This window comes from Ptychodera flava, chromosome 14, assembly GCF_041260155.1.
Source record: "Ptychodera flava strain L36383 chromosome 14, AS_Pfla_20210202, whole genome shotgun sequence".
In the NCBI taxonomy this organism is placed as follows: domain Eukaryota; kingdom Metazoa; phylum Hemichordata; class Enteropneusta; family Ptychoderidae; genus Ptychodera; species Ptychodera flava.
Genome location: NC_091941.1, coordinates 30,678,486 through 30,705,654, shown reverse-complemented (window position 1 = coordinate 30,705,654; position 27,169 = coordinate 30,678,486). Strand labels below are relative to the sequence as shown.

Here is a 27,169-nt window from a genome sequence, read left to right as displayed (position 1 = left end):
TTTCTGGGTGGCATTTGTTACATGGAGCAGGACCATGTCTACTTATGTTAGAATTTGGCACTTGGCAACGAAAAGCATGCGCGTTTCCAGCGTTCCTTTCGATCTAACTTCCCGTTTATTTTTGAATAATGAGCAGTGTTTGTTTGCGCATATCATGAATATATAAGCGTCCACTAGGTTTACGGACGTCCTCGGGACATGTTTCCCAAGATCTTCATACCTTCTCCTTTTTCATTAACATCACTATCTTTCCGATGTTGTCCAACCTCTGATAAGTCCACGGATTAGCATAATTAGTTGTGTTGACTAATTAATTACAGCATGTGTGTATGAGAGATATACGTCCTTGTAATGGAGTGTAAAATAAATAAAGAGTCACAGAGGCTAGGTTAGGTTATATAAACCATTTATTTTATTTATTCCGATCATTCAGAGCATGAAGAAAGAAGAGAAAATGATAGAGAAAACAGTGTGAAAAACTCAGAACTTATTGGGTCGCCTGTGGTTTGAGTCTGCAATTTCACTCTTAAAAAGTTGAACATATTTCAACTGAATTAAGTTAGATTATTGTTTTCTCTCATAAAGCCCTACTTAATATGTATCTTTATTGCGTGTGATTGATGTCAGTGCTGGATGCATATTTTGGGGTTAAGCTGTACTTTTATTTCGCATGTATGCATTTCCCAGTGTCAAGCTGTTCCAGTCATCCCTTGTGTTTTCTTTCATAGTAATTCCTGTCCGTACTGGATGAGTGCTAGAGTGCATAACAATGATTTTGTGTTTCTCCCAGTATTTTGAATCTGAGGCACTTTGTGGTAGTGATGTCGTTGTTCCTGATGAGAAGTATAGCATTGTGAGAATCAGGAAATTTTACTTCATGGCAAGGAGAAACACAAAACATCAACAAAAACCACAAAATATGAAATAAATACAGAGAAATCAAATAGGGCAATTTTTTTTTCACCAAAATGAGAGAAAGAGTTGGAATAGGCAATGCATAAAATACTATTGCTTGGTAACACCCTGGGAAATTTTTATTTTTCAGCGAAGAAAATGTCAATGATGTAATGATTGATGTCAGTTTGTGGTAAATTTTGACAGTTTTTATGATCAATGGTAACCTTTTTTAGCAAGGGATATTCATCTTACCAATATTTGCCATTGTGTCAAGTCTTCATGAAGATGTTGTCAAACAAGCCATTCTAACATTAATCAATTTAATGTTAAAGAAATCTGAATAGAATAGCCTAGGAGCACTGTTTAGGGAGCAGTCACCGCTCTTAAATTTAAATCATTAATTATACAAAAGTGCATTGAGAAAAGCCATAAAAATGACCACGCAGTAATGTTTCATTCGGGGTTGTTCAATTCATTACACAAATGATATCGTCACATGGGATTATATTCACTCAACACAAAAAAGCTAGCCTATTATTCCAATTCAGCGTGACATATATGGTTCGCCGATCTGCTTTGAAAGCCCCATTTTAATTTTCATCCAGCGGTACCAAAACAGGCACGCAGTGAACCTCGCATAGGTGCGTGCTTTAGATCCGACAGCTCCCAAATCAACCTAGCAACGGAAAAAAAACGGGAAAAAAAAACAAGTGCTTGAGTCAGAAGAAATCATCATCATCTCATTTGAAATGTGAATGAAATAAAGTAGTGTGACTTCTAGCAGTACTCAATTTCCTGTCGTTATCAAAAAAAACACCGCCACTCAATAATATGATAGCGTTGGCACTATTAGCTCGTAATAAGCTCCCACCTTCAAAAATTACATTCAAATCAACTATCTTTTCAGAAAGACATATTGGTTTTTCTTTTCTAGGTGAGCATTTTTCCTTTGTAATATTGGAAATTATTGTGTATTTTTAGGTTGCTACTTATGATAAACAGACTGTGGCCTTATAAATATATTATTAGGTGGTTTTCATCACATTTGTCCTAGATTTCTTTTGAAGAATAATAATCAAAACCCCTCTGCTTTATTGTTCAAAACAGCAAATCTCTTGACAAGGCATTCACCTGCATGAGGAAAGTGCAAATCAAAGTATGATACAATGAAGAGACTGACCTTCATTTTTGTTGTCAATCCCTTTGAATTTGTTGAGCATCTTAATTGTTGCATATATTCACTTACATTCAGTGTATGTCTTGGCATTGAAGGCCTGTCACATCAAACCAAAGGGATCTTTTGTAAAGCTAGTTTGATCACAGGCGACCCAATAAGTTCTGAGTTTTTCACACTGTTTTCTCTATCATTTTCTCTTCTTTCTTCATGCTCTGAATGATCGGAATAAATAAAATAAATGGTTTATATAACCTAACCTAGCCTCTGTGACTCTTTATTTATTTTACACTCCATTACAAGGATGTATATCTCTCATACACACATGCTGTAATTAATTAGTCAACACAACTAATTATGCTAATCCGTGGACTTATCAGGGATTTTACGGGTTGGTCAACATCGCGAAAGATAGGAATGGTTACTAAAACGGGAAGGTAAGAAGCTCTCCTGAAATGTGTCCAGAAATTAACAAATTGCGGCCAGTCATGACCATTTATCGAAAATCTACTGCAGCCAATGTATTTCGATGGCCGAGGAGAGCCAGCTACTCTTATTTCAAACGTTTAAATGGTCGCGAACAGTGCAAACCCTGCCAGTGCCTTGCCTGCAGTTCATGGCATGAGGACGTCCGTAAAGCAGGAAGTCGGAAGTTGAAACCTTTGACCTTTACGTTGTTTATATGTGGGCAAACTTGTAAACATATTTCCCAGGGACAAGTCTGATTTTGACTAGGGTCAAAGTTCGTGTGGTTTAGCGTGGTTCTCTCAATCGGGTGGTGTTGCTAAGGTTTTGTCTGCCCACCGTCCGTGGGTGGAGGGACGGCCGTCTGCCTTTCAGTTTAGCTGTGCGTTCTCGATAATTTTGCTGTATTTTTTCTCACAAACATTGGAAATTCGTTTAAGTTTTAAGAAACATTGATTTTTATATGAGGAATATTCTAGCTCGTATCTTGAATTAAATCAACCGATTTTCTTTGATACAGTTTTTTATATGGTTTGGAGAACTCTGTTGGGCGGCGTCAGATAACAAGTGGAATGAGAATATTTCGTTCATGCATGGATGTAAAAATAGACCCATGGTTCATGTAAGGAAATCATATAGCAAGTACTTCTTGCGCTGGTGCAAACTCTACGAAATATTATGATATCAAAGATGTTTTCCATGATAGTTTACAAGGTTTCTTGTCTAAATTCGCGGAAATCATCAAGAATATCTAAAAAATACTACACGTAATTATGACTACATTTTGTATGTGTAGAGGTGTTGTTTGCCGTTCCGAACGTATGTTCTACACGTACGCGACGTATGGTTATCACTGATCAGCTGATGATGGAACGTAATTTCGTGTAACTAAACTTCTCCATAATGATATGTTACCGGCAGACATGGAGATAATAGCGAGTGAATAGAAATGATGGTGACTGGTTTAAAAAATCCACAGTGCTGGTAAAAATTCTCACAGGCTTCTTAAAGTAGTGGACAACATCATCGGTGATGTCAGTTTGTGTTTCGATGTTGCGAGGTCACCGCTCAGGTGACTTTAGTGACGGGCTACACTGAGCCTCGTCAATCGCTGATTGTACACCAGAAAAAGAACGGTCTGCGAGTAGTCATGTCGGAAAAAGCTGGAAAAACGGCGATAGTTTGGTGATTTTAGCGGATTTCTTGTAGTGGTAGGCCCCTAATAACCATGTTGTCGATGAGTGTTGGCAATTTGGTGGAAAATTTTCGAAATATCGACAAACAAAGTTACGACAGGCGTGCTGTCGGGCAGAACATGGACGTTCCCATGGCTGTGGTGGTGACGTTAAAGTCAAAACCAGCCGTAAAAGGCAGAAATCCCGTCCGAAAAACACCACAGCTATGGACCCAAAGCTAGCCTAACAGTACAAACGAAGTTTTATAGCCCGTGCGCTGCTTCTTTCGGAATTTTGTGCACTAACAGCATAAGGCACGATTGAAAATCGATCAGACTAGTAACGACCATGGAGCAAGAAACTAGCTCCATGTAGCGACCAACTCTCTTTTATTATGCGAAAAAAGTAACGGCGAGCTTAACTCTTTGACGCCGTACAGTCATGATTCTAGTCATGAGCTTGGTTGCTACCGTATACCAGAAAACAACCGACTTGACGTCAAAGGCCAGTTGCTGGTACATACTTTGAGACAGAAAATAACGGTATGTTACCGGTAGACATGGAGTTAATAGCGAGTGCAGAGAAATGAAGGTGACTGATTTAAAAAAATTCACAGTGCTGGTCAAAATTCTCCAGTGTGTGCTCCTGCTAATGTGTCACCATTGTGCCTTGAATCACGACATGGTTTGTAAATTATACTTGGTATATACACTCCCAGAAAACGACGACGTGAAACATACATCTATATAATTTTGTTGAAAAACTCATGAAACGGCAACTCCGGCGATCTTTTTCTGCTTGGTCGGTCGATACTTTCTGGGTGGCATTTGTTACATGGAGCAGGACCATGTCTACTTATGTTAGAATTTGGCACTTGGCAACGAAAAGCATGCGCGTTTCCAGCGTTCCTTTCGATCTAACTTCCCGTTTATTTTTGAATAATGAGCAGTGTTTGTTTGCGCATATCATGAATATATAAGCGTCCACTAGGTTTACGGACGTCCTCGGGACATGTTTCCCAAGATCTTCATACCTTCTCCTTTTTCATTAACATCACTATCTTTCCGATGTTGACCAACCTCTGATAAGTCCACGGATTAGCATAATTAGTTGTGTTGACTAATTAATTACAGCATGTGTGTATGAGAGATATACGTCCTTGTAATGGAGTGTAAAATAAATAAAGAGTCACAGAGGCTAGGTTAGGTTATATAAACCATTTATTTTATTTATTCCGATCATTCAGAGCATGAAGAAAGAAGAGAAAATGATAGAGAAAACAGTGTGAAAAACTCAGAACTTATTGGGTCGCTGTGGTTTGATCTGCAATTTCACTCTTAAAAAGTTGAACATATTTCAACTGAATTAAGTTAGATAATTGTGAACTCTCTAAAACCCCATGGGAAAAAAATGACAACTCCCTTCCTTCTTGACAAAGAAAATGAATGAAAAAATTAATTTGTGGTATAATCCAGTGGAATATTTTTAGGTTGAACAGAAAAGTAACAACTTGGAGTGAAGAGTGAAGAAGGGCTTTAAACAGCAGATGCTCGAAATTTTCAATTGTGTATTTCTACTTTTACTCCTGATACTAAAGACTTTAGTAGATGCTAGATTTACCTGTGTATAAGTTCAACACATTTTCTCTCGTGACACCCAAATTACTCATTAAGTATCAATTTCAAACCCTTTCATAGTAATCCCATGTGTCTCGGAGCAACTACAAAAGCTTTCTATTTAAAACCTGCCATTTCCATCAGGGACTGGCGTTGTTTTACTGCTAGCAATGTCAGCATCCAGAAGGGGAAGTTTGGCTGGGACCTGGAGAGTTTTTACAGGAAACCAGAATACTGAAGCAGGTCTGTACTGCTGTAGAAACGCCCCAGTAAGCTTGCCTTTAGCGGGTTTTTTAAAAAACCTGCCGGACTGAAGCAATGAGCATCTTAAAGAAAGAAAATGAAGAGTTGTTCAGTGATATCATTATCGTAAAAGAGATGGTTCACATCTGTTGGCATATTAGGGATTTTGTTGGTTTTGTCACCAAGAGGCTGGCAGGATTTTGATGCGAGGAAAGATATGAGTTTATTAAAAAGAATCTGTAACAGCTGAAAGGTCATAAATAAATAGATTTAGTTCAAAGAAAAAAGGGGAAAAAAAACAAAAACCATGCCATTTTGTTCATCATTTCAGAATTACACAGCTGATCATCATGAAAATTCAGATAATATGTAATGGGTCACAGTGGTAGTATTTTAAACATTTAAAATGGGCAACAATTTTCCTGATAACTTGCAAGGTGAAGGGGTAAACGCCACTGCTATTTGTAATTTTTGTATGTGTGTGTCAATAAAACAGAAACATGTTCTTGAAGCTAATCATACAGTCAAATAATGTTGATGTATAGTGAGATACGTCTCATATTTCACCACAGTATACTGTGTCTCAAGGGTCTGTATTTACATGGATATCTCTGTATCTTGTAAACCGATCTTTCAGCATGTTTCAAGGTGTTGAATGGCTTAGGTTGGTTCTCTGGTAAGAGGACTAGTGACATCACTTTTCCATCAGTGATATTGAAAAATTAGTGTTTGTCTGAAATCTTTTACTAAGCTTTCGGTAATCACTCTTAGACATATGGCAAAATTGGTACTTCATCACCGCCAGTGTTCTCATTGGAACTGTGATAATCACATGTCAAAGGATCTGACTCCAAGCTTCAGTAATAAAGATAGTTGCACAAAGACTAAAGTTGTATTGAGTTCTTGGCAGCTGCAGATGCCATGTGCATGGGTCAACATTTCACAACAAAACTACCATAGTGACTAGTGATTTACATATCAGACGTAGAGTGTTCTTAGAGAGGGATATGGTCAATGAATGCAAAGTACAGGAAAGTTTGAGGATCTTTTCAAGATATGTTATATTTTGTTTGTTTGTTTGTTTGTTTTCAGGCTGGAATCGACAGAGCCACGGTGACATCGTTCATTGGACTCAGAGCTGATTTCAAGACAGCTAAGATAGCTCAACAGTTGAAATAGACGTGTCCAGAAGTTGAAAGGGACCTGTACAAAAAATAGCCAATAAGTTGTAGTAGAACAGCAAAGATCATACCGAAATTCAAAGAAATGGCAGCAAAACGTAGTGTGTAGGAAAATTAGATTATAAAGTGTAGAAAATGAAAAAAAATAATGTGCAATATAATGGAGCAAAGTCTTCGTGCCCCATGTCTGTAGAAGTACATGTAGAGCCAGAGCTTGAGTATTATACCAAAATTTATCAAAACATTGTCATAAATGCATAACTGCAGCCAAGTGAGGTTTGCTTTACAGCATCTTTCAGTCAAAGTAACAAATTAAAATTCTACAATACAGGAAATACTTTTTTTTTTCATGTATGAAACAATCTGGTGGAATTGATTTCATCCTATGCCCGCTGTGTGGATGTATGACCAAATATGAAAATGTTCAATGCTTTGAAGCAGTCTCCACATAGCAAACATGTCTCGCATAAATTTCATTATCGTCGTTTCAATTAATTCGACCACTAAATTATTTCGGCAGTTTTAGTTTCCTATTAATTCCACGATTTTTAAATCGTAATTATTTTTTTCTGATCGAATTGATAGGGTTTTTGTCACATGTATATCACATGACTCTGTGTGGATTTTCCTCAGCTTGTCAGTTCAGGAGAGAACTTGAAGAGGGATATTGCTGATGAGATTAAACACAAATTAGATAGGTGCTCAAATTGAAATATGATGTAGCTTATCAAAAATGTTCCCCTCACAGGTCTTGCCATGCCAGTTGTAGTCTCCCGACAACTCCCAGTTTCTGTCAATTTTCAATGTTGAGGTTTTTTCAACAATTATGCGGACCCCTCATAGGAAGTTACAGGGCCCTAGTAACTCCAGAACCCATCTCTTTTTAACCCTTTGCACCCTGACCCCCTGGTGACCTATGACATCATACGGACATTTTTTTTATGAGCCAGGTTCAAAGGGTTAAGGGAGCTTACCCATACAGTATTTTCCAAGCTTACGACACATTCATTGATATCATAGCCTTTTCCACCTCTTTCAGTGTACTGTAGAAAAGGTCAGCCAACTTTAGCGATGAAGACAGTTTGTTTATGGGCAATTATAATGTATGCCAGCAAAATTTAAGCTTTTATCAAAGACATTTCACCATTGGAAGATTTATTGATGCTAGTTCAAACAATGGTTGTTAGTCCCCACGGACACCGTCCGGGGGGACTTATAGGTTTGGTCATGTCCGTGCGTGCGTGCGTCCGTCCGTGCGTCCGTCCGTGCGTCCGTCCGTTCACGCAGATATCTCAGAGATGCCTGGAGCGATTTCATTCAAACTTGGTACAAGGATTACTTCATATGTCATACAGATGCACGTCGATTTGTTTTGTGATACGATCCAATATGGCTGCCAGGCGGCCATTTTATTACGATTTTTTCATGTACAGAGCAACAACTCAGGCATGTTTCAACTGATTTTATTCAAAGTTGATACAAGGACATTGACCAATGTCATAGATATGCACTTCAATTTTTTTGGTGATACAATCCAATATGGCCGCCGTGCGGCCATTTTGTTACGATCTTTTCATATACAGAGCCATAACTCAGGCGTATCTCAATCGATTTTATTCAAAGTTGGTACAAGGACATTGACCTATGTCATACATATGCACGTCAATTTGTTTTGCGATACGATCCAATATGGCCGCCAGGCGGCCATTTTATTATGATTTTTTCATGTACAGAGTCATTACTCAGGCATGTTTCAACAGATTTTATTCAAAGTTGGTACAAGGACATTGACCAATGTCATAGCTATGCACATTGATTTGTTTTGTAATACGATCCAATATGGCCGCCGTGTGGCCATTTTATTGCGTTTTTTCATGTCCAGAACCATAACTCAGACATGTATCAAGCGATTTTATTCAAAGTTGGTAAAAGGAGATTGACCAATGTCATACATATGCACGTTAATTTGTTTTGTGATACGATTGGTCATACATATGCACGTTAATTTGTTTTGTGATACGATTCAATATAGCTGCTGTGCGGCAATTTTGTTATGATTTTTCATGTCCTGAACTCAGACATGTATCAAGCGAATTTATTCAAAAGTATTTTTATCACAGTATTTTATCACAGACCTAATGAAGAGGACTCTATCCTCTCTGAGGACCTGTAATCAAAGTACCCATTAACAAGTGGGGACTGTGTCATCAACGATGACTTGTTGAAATGCAAGTTTGGATATTCGGATGGAGTCACCCATGTATTGTCTCCATGATGTCAATCACCAGATGCACTTGTATTTCATGGCATGACTTCAGCTTGCAGTCATACATACACATAGGGTCTTCACTAGAGTTGTAGATGTTACTGTTTCTGATACTTGTGATCATTTCAGCAAGCAGGGGTGGTTACTTTCACCAAGGTCAAAGTCAGGGTCGTCAGGCTTTTGAAAGATATTTCCAAGGTGTTTTGATGATCATGTGGGATGCATATCATCAATAGTTTTGGCTAGCATTCAATTGAAAGTTTGTTGACACCCAACACTCTTGTAAAAAACGTTCATGATCATATAACTTGCACTATGAAGAGCTCAACTTTTGTGCAGGTTGTAAATTTCCTTCATCAGACTTAATCCCCTTTGTGGAAAACCTATATGCTACAGAGTGGGGTGATCATGTTGAACAACCACTGGTGAAGTGTTATTGGGAAAAAAAGTGAAATAGACAATGGCTAATAGTTGATGTTGTTGGTAAAGTCCCTGGGATTGAAAGCTGCCCCTTTACATGTAAATCTGCTTGTGTATTATTTCTGTTACAGTATAATATAGTGACATTTGTTAGTATTGTGTTGTATAAAAGAGCTGTTATCGATCATGGTTTTAATCAGTGCCATTGCTAAATATTTGTCTATAATTGACACCTATAGCAAGTGGTTTCATTTTTCCTTTTTGTCAAAGAAAGAGTGAAGAAGGCCAAGACAAATGTCAAGTTTGAGAATGGACTTACCATTCCACTGTAACTACTTTTTCCAAATATGCATTGCTACTTGTGATGTGATGCAAATTATAATTTCTTTCAATAAAACCAAAGCCCTCTCTGAATCTCAAATTTGTGATTTGGTCTTTTTTTTGGCGCCAGGGTGCTTTTTCAAACATCTTGATGCAAAAGGGCAGCCTGTATGTATTTTTATGCATAACACACCATTATGCATATGTTTGTGTAGAAACTTTGTGTCATGTTTAATTAAAAACACTAAGGTATGCATGTGTTTGTCACAGATTTTACAGATTAGGTTTGTGTTTCATAAATTTATGCCCTGGGACCCTATAAACAGACCCTATACCCTATAAACAGACCCTATAAACAGACCCTATACCCTATAAACAGACCCTATAAACAGACCCTATACCCTATAAACAGACCCTATACCCTATAAATAGACCCTATAAACAGACCCTATAAACAGACCCTATACCCTATAAACAGACCCTATACCCTATAAACAGACCCTATAAACAGACCCTATAAACAGACCCTATACCCTATAAACAGACCCTACACCCTATAAACAGACCCTATAAACAGACCCTACACCCTATAAACAGACCCTATAAACAGACCCTATACCCTATAAACAGACCCTATACCCTATCAACAGACCCTATAAACAGACCCTATACCCTATAAACAGACCCTATAAACAGACCCTATACCCTATAAACAGACCCTATACCCTATAAACAGACCCTAAAAACAGACCTATTACCCTATAAACAGACCCTATAAACAGACCCTATACCCTATAAACAGACCCTAAAAACAGACCCTAGACCCTATAAACAGACCCTATAAACAGACCCTATGAACAGATCTTGAGAAAGTAGGGGACACTTATTAGTTAAAGATGGAGTTATTTTTTCTTGTCGGAACATGTACTGTGCATTGTACCTGATCTGATGCTGACAGAACATAGACCTAAATAGCCAAGCTTTCATTTTTGTGGATCAGTAGCTATGGTCTTCCAGAATTTAGTCAATAAATAAACTAATGTATTAGTAAAATATGATATAACTTAGGTAGAACGCGCCTAAGGGACAGATACTCGGACTCTCAATTTTTTTACAATTTATTTCTGATCAACGGCTTGTTGGAGCTCACTTTAAAGTGCTTTGGGAAAGAAAGAATTTCACCATCTTAGTTTTTCGAAAATCCAAAATGTAACATTTCCGCCACAGAGTTAACACAGGAATGGCAGCCATTTAAAATTGCAAATATCACAAATGTTGAGTATAAATTTGTTTCGCTGGTTCCAAACTTTGAATGGTTACCCTTGGTTTTTACTGTCGATTTGGTAACAGAATGGTTCAAACTTGAAAGTTTCATTCAAGAAAGTTTGAGCAAAAGTTTTAGTCTTTAACTTTCGAGGCGCAGACTACCTTAAGGCGATGCGTGCAAATGAATGAGATCGTATCGCAAAAAAAGTCAAATTGGTCAGCAACATGAGTAAGAGTTGCACCAATATAATTTTTTCGTTATCTTACAGAATGAGCGATTCGTTTTCTGCGGTAGTGGTATTGGAATCTGGAGATCGACTTGCGACAATACCAATTTTAATTGATTGAAACTTTACAATAAATTCAGTAACTTTGCTTTTTCTCCTATATGTAAAAAAAATGTTCTATAATTTAAGAAGAACGGCTTCCGGGTGCTATTCAAGTTTCGCTGTCGCTGTGATTACGATATTTTCAAGATTGAAAATGAGTTGATAAACTGCATTCGATAGGCAAGAACACGAGCCATGCCGGGTCGAGGAATCGAGATCGAGAGGAAACGACTATCCAGAGAGTGAGAATTGCAGCAATTTTGATGTTTATTAAAATTTCAACTGGAAAGTTTACCCTAGTCCTCGATACACCTTCAAATTCTTCGAGATTCACTAGTACACTAACAACACGCTTTCAACACTGCAAAGTGGCAATCCCAATTGAAAACAACTCTCGCCGGCAATTTGATCAAATCAAAAGAAAGCTAAATTAATTCCAGCGCAGTTTCTTTCTTCTTTGTGTTTGTTCGTACATGGACACACATACTGATGTTCGTGAACATATTAATTGTATGTCCTCGACATTGTTTATTCCATTCCGTCATTCCCATGGAGTTTGCACCATCGATTGTAAATGTTATTGTCTTCTGTGTACACCGATTACAATACAGCGTGAAAGGATACTCCGGATTGGAAGACATATTGATTTCCCGCAGGAAATGGAGTACCAGTGGTTGGTTCAGCTGTTCGGTATCGTGCGTCCACACCCTGCCTTATCTACATTGCGCTGTTTGAAACGAACATCTCTCTCCTCCATCCACCTGATAGCGTGTGAAGAGTGTACATTTCAGGGCAGGGCACGCCGACGTGTGTATGTTTCAAAATGAACAGGTTCGCTGTGTGTATCTGTCCACTTGCTTTAATTATTTATTTATTTATTTATTTCACTTTAAAGGATTACCCATTTACATGCTCAAATCGGGTTAAAATTACCCAATAAGGCTGTAATCTCCCATGGGGTCCCAATTAAACACACAGAATTAAAATCCAATAAGTTTTTAAAAAACAATGAAGTCAAATAGCAGACAAAATAAAAATATAGATAAAATATTTAAAAAATCAACAAAGCAAAGAGAATAAAAAATAAAAGTTCTATTTATCAATATTATCCCTAATAAAACATTTCAGCCGAGCTTTAAAAATTTCAACATTGTGGCTGCACCGAATATCATCGGGAAGTGAGTTCCAGAAACTTGAGGCACGCATAGAGAACGTCCTCTGGCCTGTTTGTGTACGGAATTGAGGGAGTAGCAATTTATGAGTTGCAGCAGAACGTGTCTGGTAACCATGAACATCATTTAAGGGCGTGGATTACGCGTGGATATTGTCTGTTCTGTGGTAGCAGATATCACTGTCAATGTTACTTTCAATTCGTTGGAGAGAAAGTTCACCAGGAACTTGAACTCTCATAATAGTTTTAATAGTTTCAGTTATTTTTTTTTACTTTAATCATCAGCTTGCCTCTTTTTCCGCCCCAAATCAAAGTGTAGCGCCTTGCTTGTAATCATAAACAGTACAAAAGAGTTTTTTCTGCAGTATATGATGTACAATCTTTTAGGAGCAGCATGTGTTTCATAGATTGGCACACATTCCGTGCCATGTGAACAAATACAATGTCACAGTGGAATGCATTCACACAAACAAATATGCACTTCGAGGAGAACTTCAATGTTCAGTCGCCGATCGCGATAGAATCCCCCATCGGTTACGTTTTGCAGCTACCCTCCCGGTACGTCATACATATGCGACCAATGAATGTGTAAGCTTATGTTTGCAGTGATATACTGATCTGGTGTTACAGCCCCGTGTTTGCCACTCATTTCCCCATACAAACGACGTCACTCTACCTTCATCTGCCGTGATCCATTCGGTGACACAAGCTGGCAAAGTAATATACCTGTGTGAACGATGTCTTGATGCAACCATGGAGCTAAAAAAAAGATGCTACCCGTGAATATATCTTTATCATAAAGATTCTGTTCTTGGGCGAAGGACCTTTTTTTCGGCCAGGAGGGGGTCAACCATATCCCCCATGTGTCAGTAAGCCCATCCAAATCTATCTAGGACCATCGTTTACTTTTGATGTGTCGATGGCTGGGTAGCTCAACATGCATTATTTCCTATTTCTCATAATCAGTCTTTTGGGAATTAAGAATCACCTATAATTTCTTCTTTTTGTCACAGCAAATCACTGATTCTAGTAAGAATTAGCGGAATGTTCCAATATTAATAAAATAAATAATGGAAATCAACAGGCTGGTCAGTTAGGAAATCCGCTCAAGTTCGTCCGATTTGCCCAAAAGAAGTTTGCCCCCGTCTTAAGACTTTAAAAATGTAAAATGTTGTCATTGTGACATATATCTGTTGCCATTCGAAGTACTAGTATCGGATTGAATGTTGACGAATCGGCCTGTATAAACAGACTCGTATAAATCGAAGTCTATTAAGTTAGCGCCGCGGGAGGCCAACGCGCACCTCTTTGCTCCGTGTGTCATTAGCAACACAAACCTGGAGATTAAGTCAAACTTGTCTGCTGGTTAGAAGGCCGTTACAATCGCTCTGTGAATATTAAAACAGCCAGTCAGCAATCTACATCGATCCAATTAGTTTCTTAGTTCATCCAAATGATCAAGCTGTTTACAACGAAGTGCGATGAGTCAGAATTGTACTGTCGTTGTACGCCTTCAAGATGTCACAGTCAACAGACTTATAGTTGGTTTGATGGAGGGACTGTATCCGATGATCCGGGGGATAAAGTTGAATTTAGAATGATAAAACACTGAAAGTAATGAGAAAATTATTCAATCGGGTGAGGCTTACCTGAAACAGAAACAGAAAAAAAAGTGAAATAATTCTGTCCTTTGATCAAATCATACTTTTCATGGCTACTTGTTCGTCTTCTAGCTCTAGTGTATGTATGTATGTATGTATGTATGTATGTATGTATGTATGTATGTATGTATGTATGTATGTATGTATGTATGTATGTATGTATGTACCAGTATGTATATGATGATGCGTATCTATCGATCGATCGATCGTATGAGTATCTATCTATCTATCTATCTATCTATCTATCTATCTATCTATCTATCTATCTATCTATCTATCTATCTATCTATCTATCTATCTATCTATCTATCTATCTATCTCTCTATCTCTCTATCTATCTATCTATCTATGTACGTACATACGTACCAACACAAGTGTGTATGAGTGTATTGAAGATCGATAAGATTGGGTCTCACAGTCGGCGTTAGAAAGATGCACCCACATTCCAATATCAATATTCTCAGATGAGTTTCATTGCCAGGTGACCATCTTCTAATGATGAAAGTATTAAACTGCATGCCTAACGCATTAAAAAGAACAAAACGTATGCCTTGTACATCAACAATGCAACTTATTGTCATTTGCAACCTGGACGTACAGACTTCCCTTTTGCCTGAATAACAAAAAGGCTTTGTCATATACTTGTCAAGTCGCTGTGACGACACAAACGGCAGTGACAGAAACGCTATTCTATCTTTATTACTCGAGCTTTTCGATTTGAAGATCGCCAGGTGCAACTTAACAGAGTTTCTGTAACCTGACTATTGACACTCATTCGCCATTCCCTTTGATTGATCACAACGCTAACCGCTCACATTTTCTTCAAACAGATGGAAGTGTTCGACGATCATTTGCGCACCGTATTTCATTCATCAGTTTGTCGCCTAACACGATGAAATCCACGCTCTACACCCACGTTATTGTAGTTGAGACCGTATCTTAATCATGCAGTCGAGGAAAACCGGGGATACCATAAAAGGGGATTTGAAATAAGCCATCAATTTCAGCTCTATTCATTCGATATAATGAACTATATTTAATTTGTTAAGAATGGTAACCGAAACCATTACACAGGAGACGAATGCATTAAGAGAAATTTCCCGTAACCAAAGTTTGTAGTCGGTAATCTTAGTTCCGTTGTTCTCTTTCGTTTCAAAGCAAACCAGTCGCATACGTAGAGCCTTGGCGCTCATTTCGACATGTTAACAATCTATTTCTATTCTTGCAAGGGAAATTTACATTTAATTCCACGAGTTGAATCGCTGAACGTGCATTTCAAAACAACCTGTTAATAGCACTTCCACCCTGCCAGTGTAATCATTGTCATTTTTCTTTCAAGGGATGTTGAATTCTAAACACACACACACATGCTCAGCAATTTCAGATTCCGGTCTCGATTGTACTTACACATTATCGACAGAGAAGTTGTCAATCGACTTCAGCGGATCAAGCGAGTTTTTTTTTTCTGGGGATGGTATTCTCTCATTCATCTGGACGGAAAATGACTCCGATGAAGTTGCCGACACCTTGGGAATTGATTAAACGCCAGACCCGGTTGAGAAATAACGGATATTTTAAGTCGGATTCGACGGCTTATAGTTATCAGGGTGGAAAGCCTATCCGTTGAAAGATGTGTGCAGGTGGCCTTCATTTAACCAGCAACCTTTAAAGGAGAGATTACCCGAGACGTCGACTGCAGCACTCGGGGATATACTCGGGCGTTAATGACACCCCGGAGACAGTCAGCGTGTCTTCTTTAATTCTTTACACCCAAACCCACTTACAATTTCTCTATTACCCCGTTGACATAGGAACGAAGTTTTTCCAAGATAGAGGATGACATAAACAAAGAAATGCTAGCTATGTTGTCATTTCCGTTAACACTCCTACTGCTGTAACTTTCCATGTATATTCCTCTATGTATGTTCTGTTTGTAATTCACAGATTCGTACTCCTACAATTACGTCGGATTGCCCAGTGTGCTACTCTTCAACATGGTGCCTAAGTTATGCATATAATGTCAAATGTTGACAACTGAAATTTAGCCCGAACTAGAATTCATTTGTCATCAATAACTTTGCATATTGTACGTAATGCATCTATTTGTAATGCTAAGGCTAATACTCGGAATTTCAAATCTTTAAGTGGGAGGGGGAGAAGAAAATTCGTTTTCTGGAATGAAAATGAAATGTTACCAAAAGTTGCATTTTCCCTTCAAGAGTGTCTGCATTCGGCATCTTTGAGAACGCAAATAATTGTCGCGTTTCATTTCGTGTACTCTGTATATTTGTGTACCCTGTATTTCGGTCGCGTCTGCAATGAAGTAAATATCGGCAATCAAGTGGTGTGAGTGTCTCAGAGCTCTCTTTGAAGAGTTTACAAGAAGACACTAACAGACATTCAAAAATGCTTAAATGATCTTTCCTGTCCAGTATTACTGCAAAGATCAGAGTATCTAATCCAGGAAATTACCTTTCAAGCTTCGTGCGTTGTGTTCCTATGAAATTTTGAAAGACGTTGGAAAGGCTTTTATTGGCACACACCAACCTTTAAAAAAATTCTTTCAACATCTGAATTCCGAGCAACTAAAATAAACAGAGACGGGTATGAAGTAGTCTTCGGTATGTCGGTCGCGTTTCTTCTCAAAGTGGTAGTCTCTCCGAAGTGTTTTATTTAATCTTATTTCTGTAAGACTTGGCTTCCGGAAATCCCTGCTGTCGTAAGTTCCTTTCTTGGAATCATAGCGTGTTTACATGTGCGTCGCTAGGATAAAGGTGTTCAATACATGTAAGCAAGCCTCCTTACTTGATGCTAGCGGACTTCCTTCTCGACGGAAATTTTTCTTTATTTATCACAGATAATACGTTTCACAAACCCCCTTCCGTCCTAACTCATTTCTTTTACTCGAGACACGCGATAAGGGCTTTGTTGTATACTTTCCTGTCTTTATGCGGCAACAATTTGAAACATCGAACATTTTTTATCGGCGAACTGGGCCACAAGATCAATCTTCTTTTCAAATGGTATCGCCAAAGTCGTTGACGCAAAGCCCAATAATTGTACGTTTAACAGTCAGTCAGTATACACTGCCATAGCTTTCGATAATTCCTAAATGTTTTGCGATATTTCACTGCGTGGAGCCTGTTCCATTTTACCATTCCAAATACGAAAATCAGTCCATACCATTCATATAATTCTGTTTATTCCGTAATTGAAACGATAACACTTGTTTCAACAGGGAAATTGTCCGTGGTTGTTCGATCATAATCGAAATCTTGTTGGTAATTTTATTTCTGCGTAGGCTTGCGATCATTACCATGTCCATGTAAATGTACAATTAGTACATTCTCCAAAAGCTGAAGATTTATAAATTGCACTTCCTCCTTTACACCATGGAGGTAATAGACAGATCTATAGATTACCTCCATGGTAACACTCTAGTATTCCATTTATTCATCTAATCATAATCACGAAGCACGTTGTGTTCCAAATATTGCGGCAGCTACCTACGTATAGGAGCCATTATACAGAAGTAATACCGAGGGAAGGTATATATACATTTGCTTTTCTAAATAAAACATCATACACAGAAAGTGTCATTTATAAAGTTTTATTGCGTCGGGCTAAAATGTATGTACTAGAAAAAGAAAAAAAAAATACAGGGCGGCAGTCAGATCAGTGACGATTAGTTTGCAAAATAAATTTTACCATTCTACAGTTTAACGACCCGCGCAAGTTGATAACAATAGAATCTACAGTAAAATTGAATTTGGTGAAAGTCTTGCATCCGATGATCCGGGGGGATAAAGTTGAATTTAGAATGGATAAAACAACTGAACGTAATGAGAAAATTATTCAATCGGGTGAGGCTTACCTGAAACAGAAACAGAAAAAAAGTGAAATAATTCTGTCCTTTGATCAAATCATACTTTTCATGGCTACTTGTTCGTCTTTCTAGCTCTAGTGTATGTATGTATGTATGTATGTATGTATGTATGTATGTATGTATGTATGTATGTATGTATGTATGTATGTATGTATGTATGTATGTATGTATGTATGTATGTATGTATGCATGCATGCATGCATGCATGCATGCATGCATGCATGCATGTATGTATGTATGTGTGTGTGTGTGTGTGTGTGTATGTATGTATGTATGTATGTATGTATGTATGTATGTATGTATGTATGTATGTATGTACGTATGTAGGTATGTGTAGAAAAATTACGAGAAGGCCATCACTGTTGCAATGAATACTGATGTTGATGTGTAATATTTAATATAAAGACATTAATTTACTTATACTGTACACAAATTTAACCAATCTACTTATATCATTCATATATTGGTCAGAATTGACACATTAGTACCGAGCAATGAAATAAAACATACTTTCAAAATTTCGATGCTCTGCGACATCGATGAAGTGCATTTTTAATAGACTATGTAACGTCAAAATTTCATTTTGCTGAAGCGTATGATCGCCAACGCAAACACTGTCGCGGACGTATAAACCTGTAGACTCGCTTCCACGGTTAACTTTTAAATAGACGCGCGTCGTGTACCTTTAGCGATGCAGTCAGCGCATTTCAATAACAAACAGTATATCAGTGTAGAAAGTAATAAAAGTCGATGATGACTCCGAAGGAATGGACCGACTGCGATAATATCGACTTGACACAGCAGGTGTGAAAGTCACAGATCTCTCTGTCTATCTGTGATCAATTAACGCCCACTGTCAACACACTGGCAGTTCAATCAGATGGCGCGTGTTAACGTTAAACACGGACAGACACCGATAAATGTAAGCACAACCGTCTTGCAAGACAGGTTTGCGCTTTTCGTTAATTAACTATACCACTGCAATGCCGACCGACCGAGCGTTTGAAAGGACGTGGATATAACGTTGTCATGGTTACGATTAATTCACATACTGTAAAAGCATTAATTATTCACTAGGATTAATTTCGCTATTTTCGCTGAAACATAAAATCCGCTAAATTAGATCCCAGTAAAAATGTTAAATAATTATAGAATCTATTGTTTTATCGGCAAAGACAGTGAACTTAAATCCTATTATAATGTCTCAAACATCAAAATAGTGAAATTAAATCCCCATGAAAATTAATGATTTCACAGTATGTTGTTAAACACTTTTTCTCAGAAAATTTCATCACCATATAATCATATCCGATGTACTTCCCTGCTTCTCTCATACCTCTGCACAAATAATTCATTCAGACCTAATAATATAGAACACTAATTTACCATCTACTCACTGGAGTGACAAATTATATATTTAACTCTTATAGTCCTATAGACGATACGGAGCAACTAGATTACTAACAAAGGATTATCATTCGCCCACCAAATTTGACAAATTGTTTGTTTAACACTTTTCGACGATTTCCTCTAGGCCTGTTCTCTATATAGCGATATGATGGAGAACTAGAGAAAATCTATCAACTGCTAGTTCTGACTTCCAGAACAGCGAGGTTTGTGATCCTATATTACGCTGTTAACATGGCAAAAGTATACTCACTTATAGAAACACACTGGGTTTATAAATTCAATTTCCTTCCATGCCATTTATATCTTCTTTATCCTCAATCATTGAAAATGCTTGAGCCAGTCTCACTGCAAAAGAAAAATAAACAAGAAAAATAAACACACTGTAGTACCTTCAGTAATTTTCATATGCAAATTATTTGCGCGCTACAATTACTGGGATTACTTTGCTATGTGTGTACGGTTAACCACAAACTGTGAGAAGAGCTTCAGAGATGTTTCGGTAACTTCCCTACAAAAACAAGAGTTATATGTTATATGTCACTATGACGTATCCGAACGAATCAATTTCTCCCTCATTTTAAGAAGCATTACAAGTGCAACTTTTTGGCGCCTAAAAGGTTGCTTAGCAGGACATTACTGGACAGGACTGATAAACACTTATGTGGACAGGACAGCTTGAGCAGACGTAATTCCATCTATATGGTCTTACCGTTCAGGTACATTAAATATATGGTAACAATACAGTAGCTTGCATAGTCAAACACATGGAGAAGAAACAAGTTACAGTGTCCTCGACGTCTGTGAATACGATTCGCAATTCGACAGACGTAAAGATCTCTTTCGTTTTGATATCGCGCCCTAATGGCACAGTTGATTAAAACGACGTTCGACGTTCAGCGTCAAACTTCGGGAACACGTAGTATTGTAGAACAGGCAAACTTCGCGAAGATCTTCACTGTTTATTTTAATGCAAGACACAATACGAAAGGGGCATCGCACTTTTAAATACTAGAAACGGAGTAAACCGTTTTGTCTAACGCACCAAATTTTATACAGCACACGGGTAAAATGTTTCCAGCAGCGTTATAATGCAATAATTTGAAGCGCTTACAATTGTAACTGCCGTCGATTCTAGAAATTCAATGACGAATTGCTATCATCAGCTGCCAAAACCAGACACTCAATTAGAAAAAGAATATTAAAGTTTGTATTGCAGTTTATAATCCTCTTCTTTGCAAAGTTTCTTGTTTTAAAATTCCCTTTGCTACCAGATAAAGCGTTATAATCACTTTTAAGCCCGAAAAATATCCACACCAGATATTAAGAATAGCAAATCACCATTTGTTTTCACTCTAGTATTATCTCCAAGCTACCTCGGCACTTGCGATCGTTATCCATAAAAAACTTCCTAATCCAAACAGCCTATCAAAAGATTAAAGTCAAACACTGCAGATAAGAGCATCTAGCTTTCGATGCCGACTTCTCTTGTTTCCTCGAAATGGTTTCTGGGAGATTTATTACTCATTTTTGGATGGAGTGATTACCCGCGGAGAAACATCAGCGAGTGGCATGAATTATGAAGTCAATATTGGAGATGATCTCGACGCAATCAAGATGTGCGGGTAATGTCTAGGTAATTGCATTTCTGTGAGCACACTGTCACGAAGAGTTCGAATATCTATTCTCCTCCTTTCTTCGCCAGTCATCTAGAGCATTAGGAAAAAAGTTATTTGTGTTTCTTTGTCGCATTTTCCCCCTCCTGACTTAAGTGATAAAATATAAGAGAAATCAATCACTCGTATCGCTGGCTGAAAAGGCAGCGGATCTGTGGCCCAGCATTCTCTGAAATGCCGAATTACAAGCAGATACGTCGTGACAGGTCTCTCCCTGGAGCTCAAAGTTATAATGAATATTCTTTTCTTGCACGCTTAGCTGAATATATCCCTCCAGCAATTTGAAAACAAATATATAAAGGAGATTTACGTTTGTTGAGCATGTAGCTATCGTACGTAGAGCTAATACATTGCACATGCATGCATATATGTATGTATGTATGTATGTATGTATGTATGTATGTATGTATGTATGTATGTATGTATGTATGTATGTATGTATGTATGTATGTATGTATGTATGTATGTATGTATGTATGTATGTATGTATGTATGTATGTATGTATATATGTATGTATGTATGTATGTATGTATGTATGTATGTATGTAAATCCATATATATATATATATATATATATATATATATATATATATATATATATATATATATATATATAAACAAACAAACACATGCATGCTACAATCATGTGTATGTCTCATATTTGACTCATGCACGATGCTGAAGGGCATTTAGAAGCATGTATACATAAACCAATCATGCTATGCCATACACTTATCGTTTTCTACAGAAAGTTAGAATGCTCAGTTTTATGCTCGTAGAAAATGGAGTTATTCAACTGATTGTACTGAACTCACCAAGATCTGTATCGGTTTTGCGATGATTCCAGAGAAAAAGCTCATACTTTCACCTGATTTCACCTAATTTCCTGACCCTCACATTGTGTGCTCATCGTCTTTTTTTTCTAATTGTAACGATTTGGAATCCTTTCCTGCCTTCAAGGAATGTCACGTCGTTACAATCAGCTAAAACCAATTAACATACAACGTAGGCAGCATAAGCAATCACACAGTCGAAAATTGAAGATTCCACATCGTCTTTTCATGAGCAAATGATATCGATCATAGACATCGCCTTTGATAAGCATTACCTATTACACCTTTTAATAAACTGACCCATCTATACGTTACCGATATTATGATAATCCCATTTCCCAATTTCCGCCTTCTAATCTTTCAATTATGGAGGCAACATTTTTCGAGACAATGAACTCAGATATAGCCTGCCTCGGGTGCTATGGGCTTCTTCATTTGTTTTTTTTAGCGATATTAATATTCGATAACGTCCGCAAAATCCATAGCATTTGAATTTACAGTTGTCAACACATAATATTTTCATACGCTGTAAAGGCATCGCTTTGAAGTCTAGTGTTTGATTTCGAAATACAGTCAGAGACAGGATAGCGGGGATGAAGAACGCCATCACCTGAGTTTGCGTCCGGAAAACTTTCTGGTCTTTCTGTTCACGGAACAACTGGAGCCCTAGGATTATGTTCTTGGAAAAAAATCGGTGTGGGCACCGTTTCCTTCAGTATTGCGTGACGGAGTTCAATGTACAAAGTGACATAAAACTGAGGTTTGGAAATGTACATCCCATCACATACGTTGAAGTGTGCTGTCATTTATTCAAAGTCTGAGTTTTTGATCCAATGAAAATGCAGTGATAACCAACGTCTACTAGATTTCCATTAACACAGGAGTTATTGCAGCACGGATATTATTCAGGCGAAGTACCCGTGAACAGGTGTCAATTCAAATGAACAACTTTCAACACAGAATAAGAATTTGCGGACTCGTTTCGCATAGTGGTACAACCAAGACAGCAATTTTGCAAATATATGATCACGTGTAACACTTTTGATATCTCTACTCATTTTGTACTATGAATATCATGACAGTCAATGACGATAGGTGCATGTTTATAATTTAAACTACTTGGGAATAATTGGAGATAATAGAAACAAAACCAAGAGAAAGTCCCCGCGCAGATCCCATACTTGCTACACATCATTCGATGATAAAACATGAGTCTAAGACAATATGGACCAATAAATACTAAATACTACTACTAAATACTGAAATTACTGAACACACGTGTCCTTTTTTTGTCTATGATTACAGTTGCTATAACAACAAATAACCAACCCCTATACTTGATTTGAAATAGTCATACCGATGGTAGTCTTATCGATGATGTAGGCGTTTAAATTCTGATTGTATGATTATTTGATGGTGATACGGCGTATGAAGTACAGGTACAGGTTTTCATTTCATGCAAAGAGAGACCATGGTAAGAAAGGATGATCATTAACTTTGCAGTCGCTTCGGTTGGCTCAACTTTATTAAGTTTGCGAAACAAGGGATATCCGTTCCAAAGTCTGTCACAATCTATAGTTTACGATGACGTGGAATCGATTTCACTAACAATACTCGAAGTACGTATAAAAGTGTTCGATGCACGAAAATGTATGCTGTGTGTATGGACGTTAAAGTTTGTTCGGTCGACTAGACGACTTAAAAATAGTATGTGCAGGATATAAAAAGGGGAAACTGCATTTTTGTGGAAGGGTTGACTCCGATGGATATTAAAGTAACAACTTCAACGCCACTATTTTATTACCCGAAGATTTTTTATGACACCGTCGACTGTTGGAATTCAGCGGGATGGAGAAACGAGGACAAGTGTTAATGAACATCAGCAGTTTCATTTCAACACATTCGGTGGACTCACGCTGGTCTCTTAACAGACAATTAAGCGAAAAGTACCTTTATTGCTATAATATCCTCACCTTTGAGACATTAATTGTTAAAGTCGGCAACGAACCATAACTCTTCTCTCTGGGGGAAATTTTAAAATCGCCGATAAAATAAATCACAGCGCTTTATAGATACATGGCGCCGTTATGCTATTTGTCGTCATATGTTTCGGTCTGATATTTGTCCATATACTTATTTACCGCACCAGGTCCCTTATAAATTCCTATAGGCTTGGTATATTTATTATCATAACAACATAAAACTTACACGCGGTGACCGGTGACATTTTAAAATGATTTTATCATCAAAATCTTCCGTTTTTCAATCTTGGCCAATTCAGGTATAATCGCTAGAGAGAGCTACGGTCGCAATTAGGGCAAGAGAGAGGGGATTTGTGATAAGATATCTACTAGTATGGAAGTATATTGAACTTGGTGTAAATACTATCGCAGAACATATATATACAACTTGAAGTTCATCCTTATAATGCATTTTCAATTTTTTTCCACCATATTTTGAGAGCCCCCTAAGAGGTCACTACGCATTACCGAGCTCGGTCTCGTAAAAAATAATTTAGTTGACGATAATTATTCGTATATGACGCCAGTCGTTTAATTGCGCAGAATTAATTTTCACGCATTCAATGAAAAGCGCGTATACTTGAACAAAAGGCGTTGATTGCGAACATCATGCAAGCAGCGAAGGGTTGACTCATTTCAACGCAGTCAGACGTTGATTAGAAATGATAGATGAAATATTAAACGCGTAAATTATATAAATGGTTAATCTAACCGTCTCAGTCACACAAATTGATAGCCATTGAAACTTAACGCGATCACTAATGCCCACGCAAAGCTCCCAGTGTCAGTTGGTCGGTTCCACTTCACTATTCAAGAGTGCCTTACGCGAGAGTCGATTCGACGGACGGACTTTAGCCTTAAGGTAGAACGCGCCTTGGGGACAGATATTCGGGCTCTCAAACTTTTACAATTCTTTTCCGATCTACCACTTGAGGGGTTTATTTTAAAGCTCTTGGTGTAAGAAAACTTTCTTAGTTTTTCGAAAATCGAAAATTTCATTGTTCTCCATAGAGTTAACACAAGGATGGCGGCCATTTTAAATTTCAACTATCGGTAAATCTTAGGTAATTTGGATTTCTGGTACCAAAATTTGTATGGTACCCCCAGTTTTTATTCTTGATTTTGAAAAAGAATGGTTGAAATATTTCTCGAGGAAAGTTTAAGCAAAAGTTTATAATTAAGTATTTCACTTCCAAGGCGCATGCTACCTAAATACCTCTTTTACAGCCAGCATCGGTCTATTGAAGAAGCACGTATTTTCTCGCACGTTTTATTTTATTGTTATTTGGCAGAGATAGTGAGGGAATTGTAATGCTAGGTAACCACAGGGTCTATGGTATAGCCTGCCAAGTTCATGTACATCAGAATAACGGGAAAATATGTAAGTTGCACTACCGACGTCACCACCGACCGTGAAATTAATAAAGCGAAACGCTAGATTTAAATATCGCAAAAATTGCATTCCATTTTAAATCGTCGGGTGTTGTGTGTAAAGTTACAGCTGTAATGGTCAAATTATAGTGTGAACACAAGACACTTATTCCGACGACACGGAGTTATTCAAAAAGCGTCAGCCAAATTTGGCGGAACATGAAGGGAACTGTATGTACTCTTTCGTTTCTTCATGCCGTCAAAACTCTTACGGACGTTACACCAGGCCATGTTTAAATCGTGTATTATTTATGGCATATCATAACACCCCCAGGGAGTTACACTTGAACGTTGTTGAATTCTTCAGAAAAAATAGAATTGTACGTAAATCAAGAATAGGTATGTCTCGTTATGACACTGAAGTGTCGTTCATAAACGCAGACAATTCTCTCCGTTGAACAACTAAATCCCACAGATAATTATACTCCCAAGTTACGCACTCACCTTCCATATCCTTGATGTGGATCGCGAGTAGGCAAATCGGACTGTCTTCGCCGGTCAGTCCTTGACACTTGTCCAGGATTTGATTTAGTTCTGACTTGCCAGCGGATGACTTTTTGATCATGGATCCGTAGCAGTACCTGCTAAGTGTCGTCATGGTGTCACCGAAGCACCGGCTGGTCGACAGCGCTCTCTTTTTGAAGGGACTTGCATTTGAAGTTTGTGCACACAGTAGGATTGCAAAGACGGTGCAGACGGCAACGACAGTAACTTGATTCATTTTTGGATGTCGACTTGTGTAGATTCTTTTTTAAATCTTGCGATTCTGCAAAGAGAAAAAAAATTGATACAGACACCACAATACAATTTTTTTTGTTTCAAAGTGTGGATCTTGAGTTTCGTTCTAATGGTACGAGGACAGTTTCATCGGACAGCACCACGTGATAAACAGATTTCCCTGTAGCTCGTTGGACAAAAAAAATGAACAAGATGCCACAGGAGAATTTCGAAGAAAGATTTCCTTCGATTTTGATTTTGGAAACGTATGTCGTCAGAGCACATTCAATTTTTAGGCATTTTCATTTAATGTGCACCTTTACGCTGCACGTGTACGAGTATGTAAAGTAAAGTTGTGGGCAGTATTGAGAACGCATGTTCAGAAGCAAGGCTGTTCTAACTACAGGGAAATAAAGAATTGAACAAAAAATCCGACAAAATAACGAATAGAGGTACACGAATACGGAAATGGTATGATAATATAACGTAAAAGAGTAACGCCACTTACCCCGTCTGTTTTGTGGTCTCGCTTGGGGCTCACTGAATGAATCGTCGCTTCCACCCTGCCTTATAACGAGCGCGCTGCTCCATGAACGTCACGGATCCAGCCAATAGGAACACGACTCGCGAATGGCAGAAAAGCGTGACGTTTCCTCAACCTTGATAAAAATGAATCAGATGGGGAAGGAGCGAGGTCTTTCACAAACAAATAAAAAGTTAACCCCCCTGGAGCTGTCGAGCTGTAAACAGAGTCTGTGCCTACGTTCTACAATACATCGTGATTGAAAGAAGCGCATTTTTTTTATTATTTACATAATATCGATCACTTCGGATTTTATTAAGTTTCTCCCCATTGCACGAGTGTGTTCAGGAAACAACAAGAAACGATTGCGACCGTACCGTTGTTATGGTTTCCTTTGATCAAAACACTTCTTTCTAAAAGGATGTCATGTGGGCAAACAATTACACACATGGTCATGATCTTTTCAAGTGTGTGATACATTCAAGTTTG

General features: G+C 37.9%; 3 protein-coding genes across 3 annotated transcripts in view; 1 reads left to right on the top strand and 2 right to left on the bottom strand.

The window, feature by feature from the left end:
- Positions 1–7,052, top strand: part of LOC139150131 (exocyst complex component 5-like) — a 32,942-nt gene extending 25,890 nt beyond the window's left edge. The window contains exon 20 of the mRNA XM_070722308.1: positions 6,663–7,052. Within this exon, the coding sequence (XP_070578409.1) occupies positions 6,663–6,749 (87 nt within the window). The 3' untranslated portion in view covers positions 6,750–7,052. The remainder of the gene's footprint in view (positions 1–6,662) is intronic.
- Positions 1–27,169, bottom strand: part of LOC139150144 (small ribosomal subunit protein uS12m-like) — a 629,842-nt gene that overhangs the window by 280,327 nt on the left and 322,346 nt on the right. The window lies entirely within an intron of this gene.
- Positions 17,780–26,758, bottom strand: LOC139150130 (uncharacterized). Its single transcript, XM_070722307.1, has 4 exons — positions 26,666–26,758; positions 25,885–26,206; positions 19,732–19,826; positions 17,780–18,059 (listed from the first exon to the last, which is right to left on the bottom strand). The coding sequence occupies exons 2-3, from the start codon at positions 26,159–26,161 to the stop codon at positions 19,759–19,761; spliced, it is 345 nt and encodes a 114-aa protein (XP_070578408.1). The 5' UTR covers positions 26,162–26,206; positions 26,666–26,758; the 3' UTR covers positions 17,780–18,059; positions 19,732–19,758.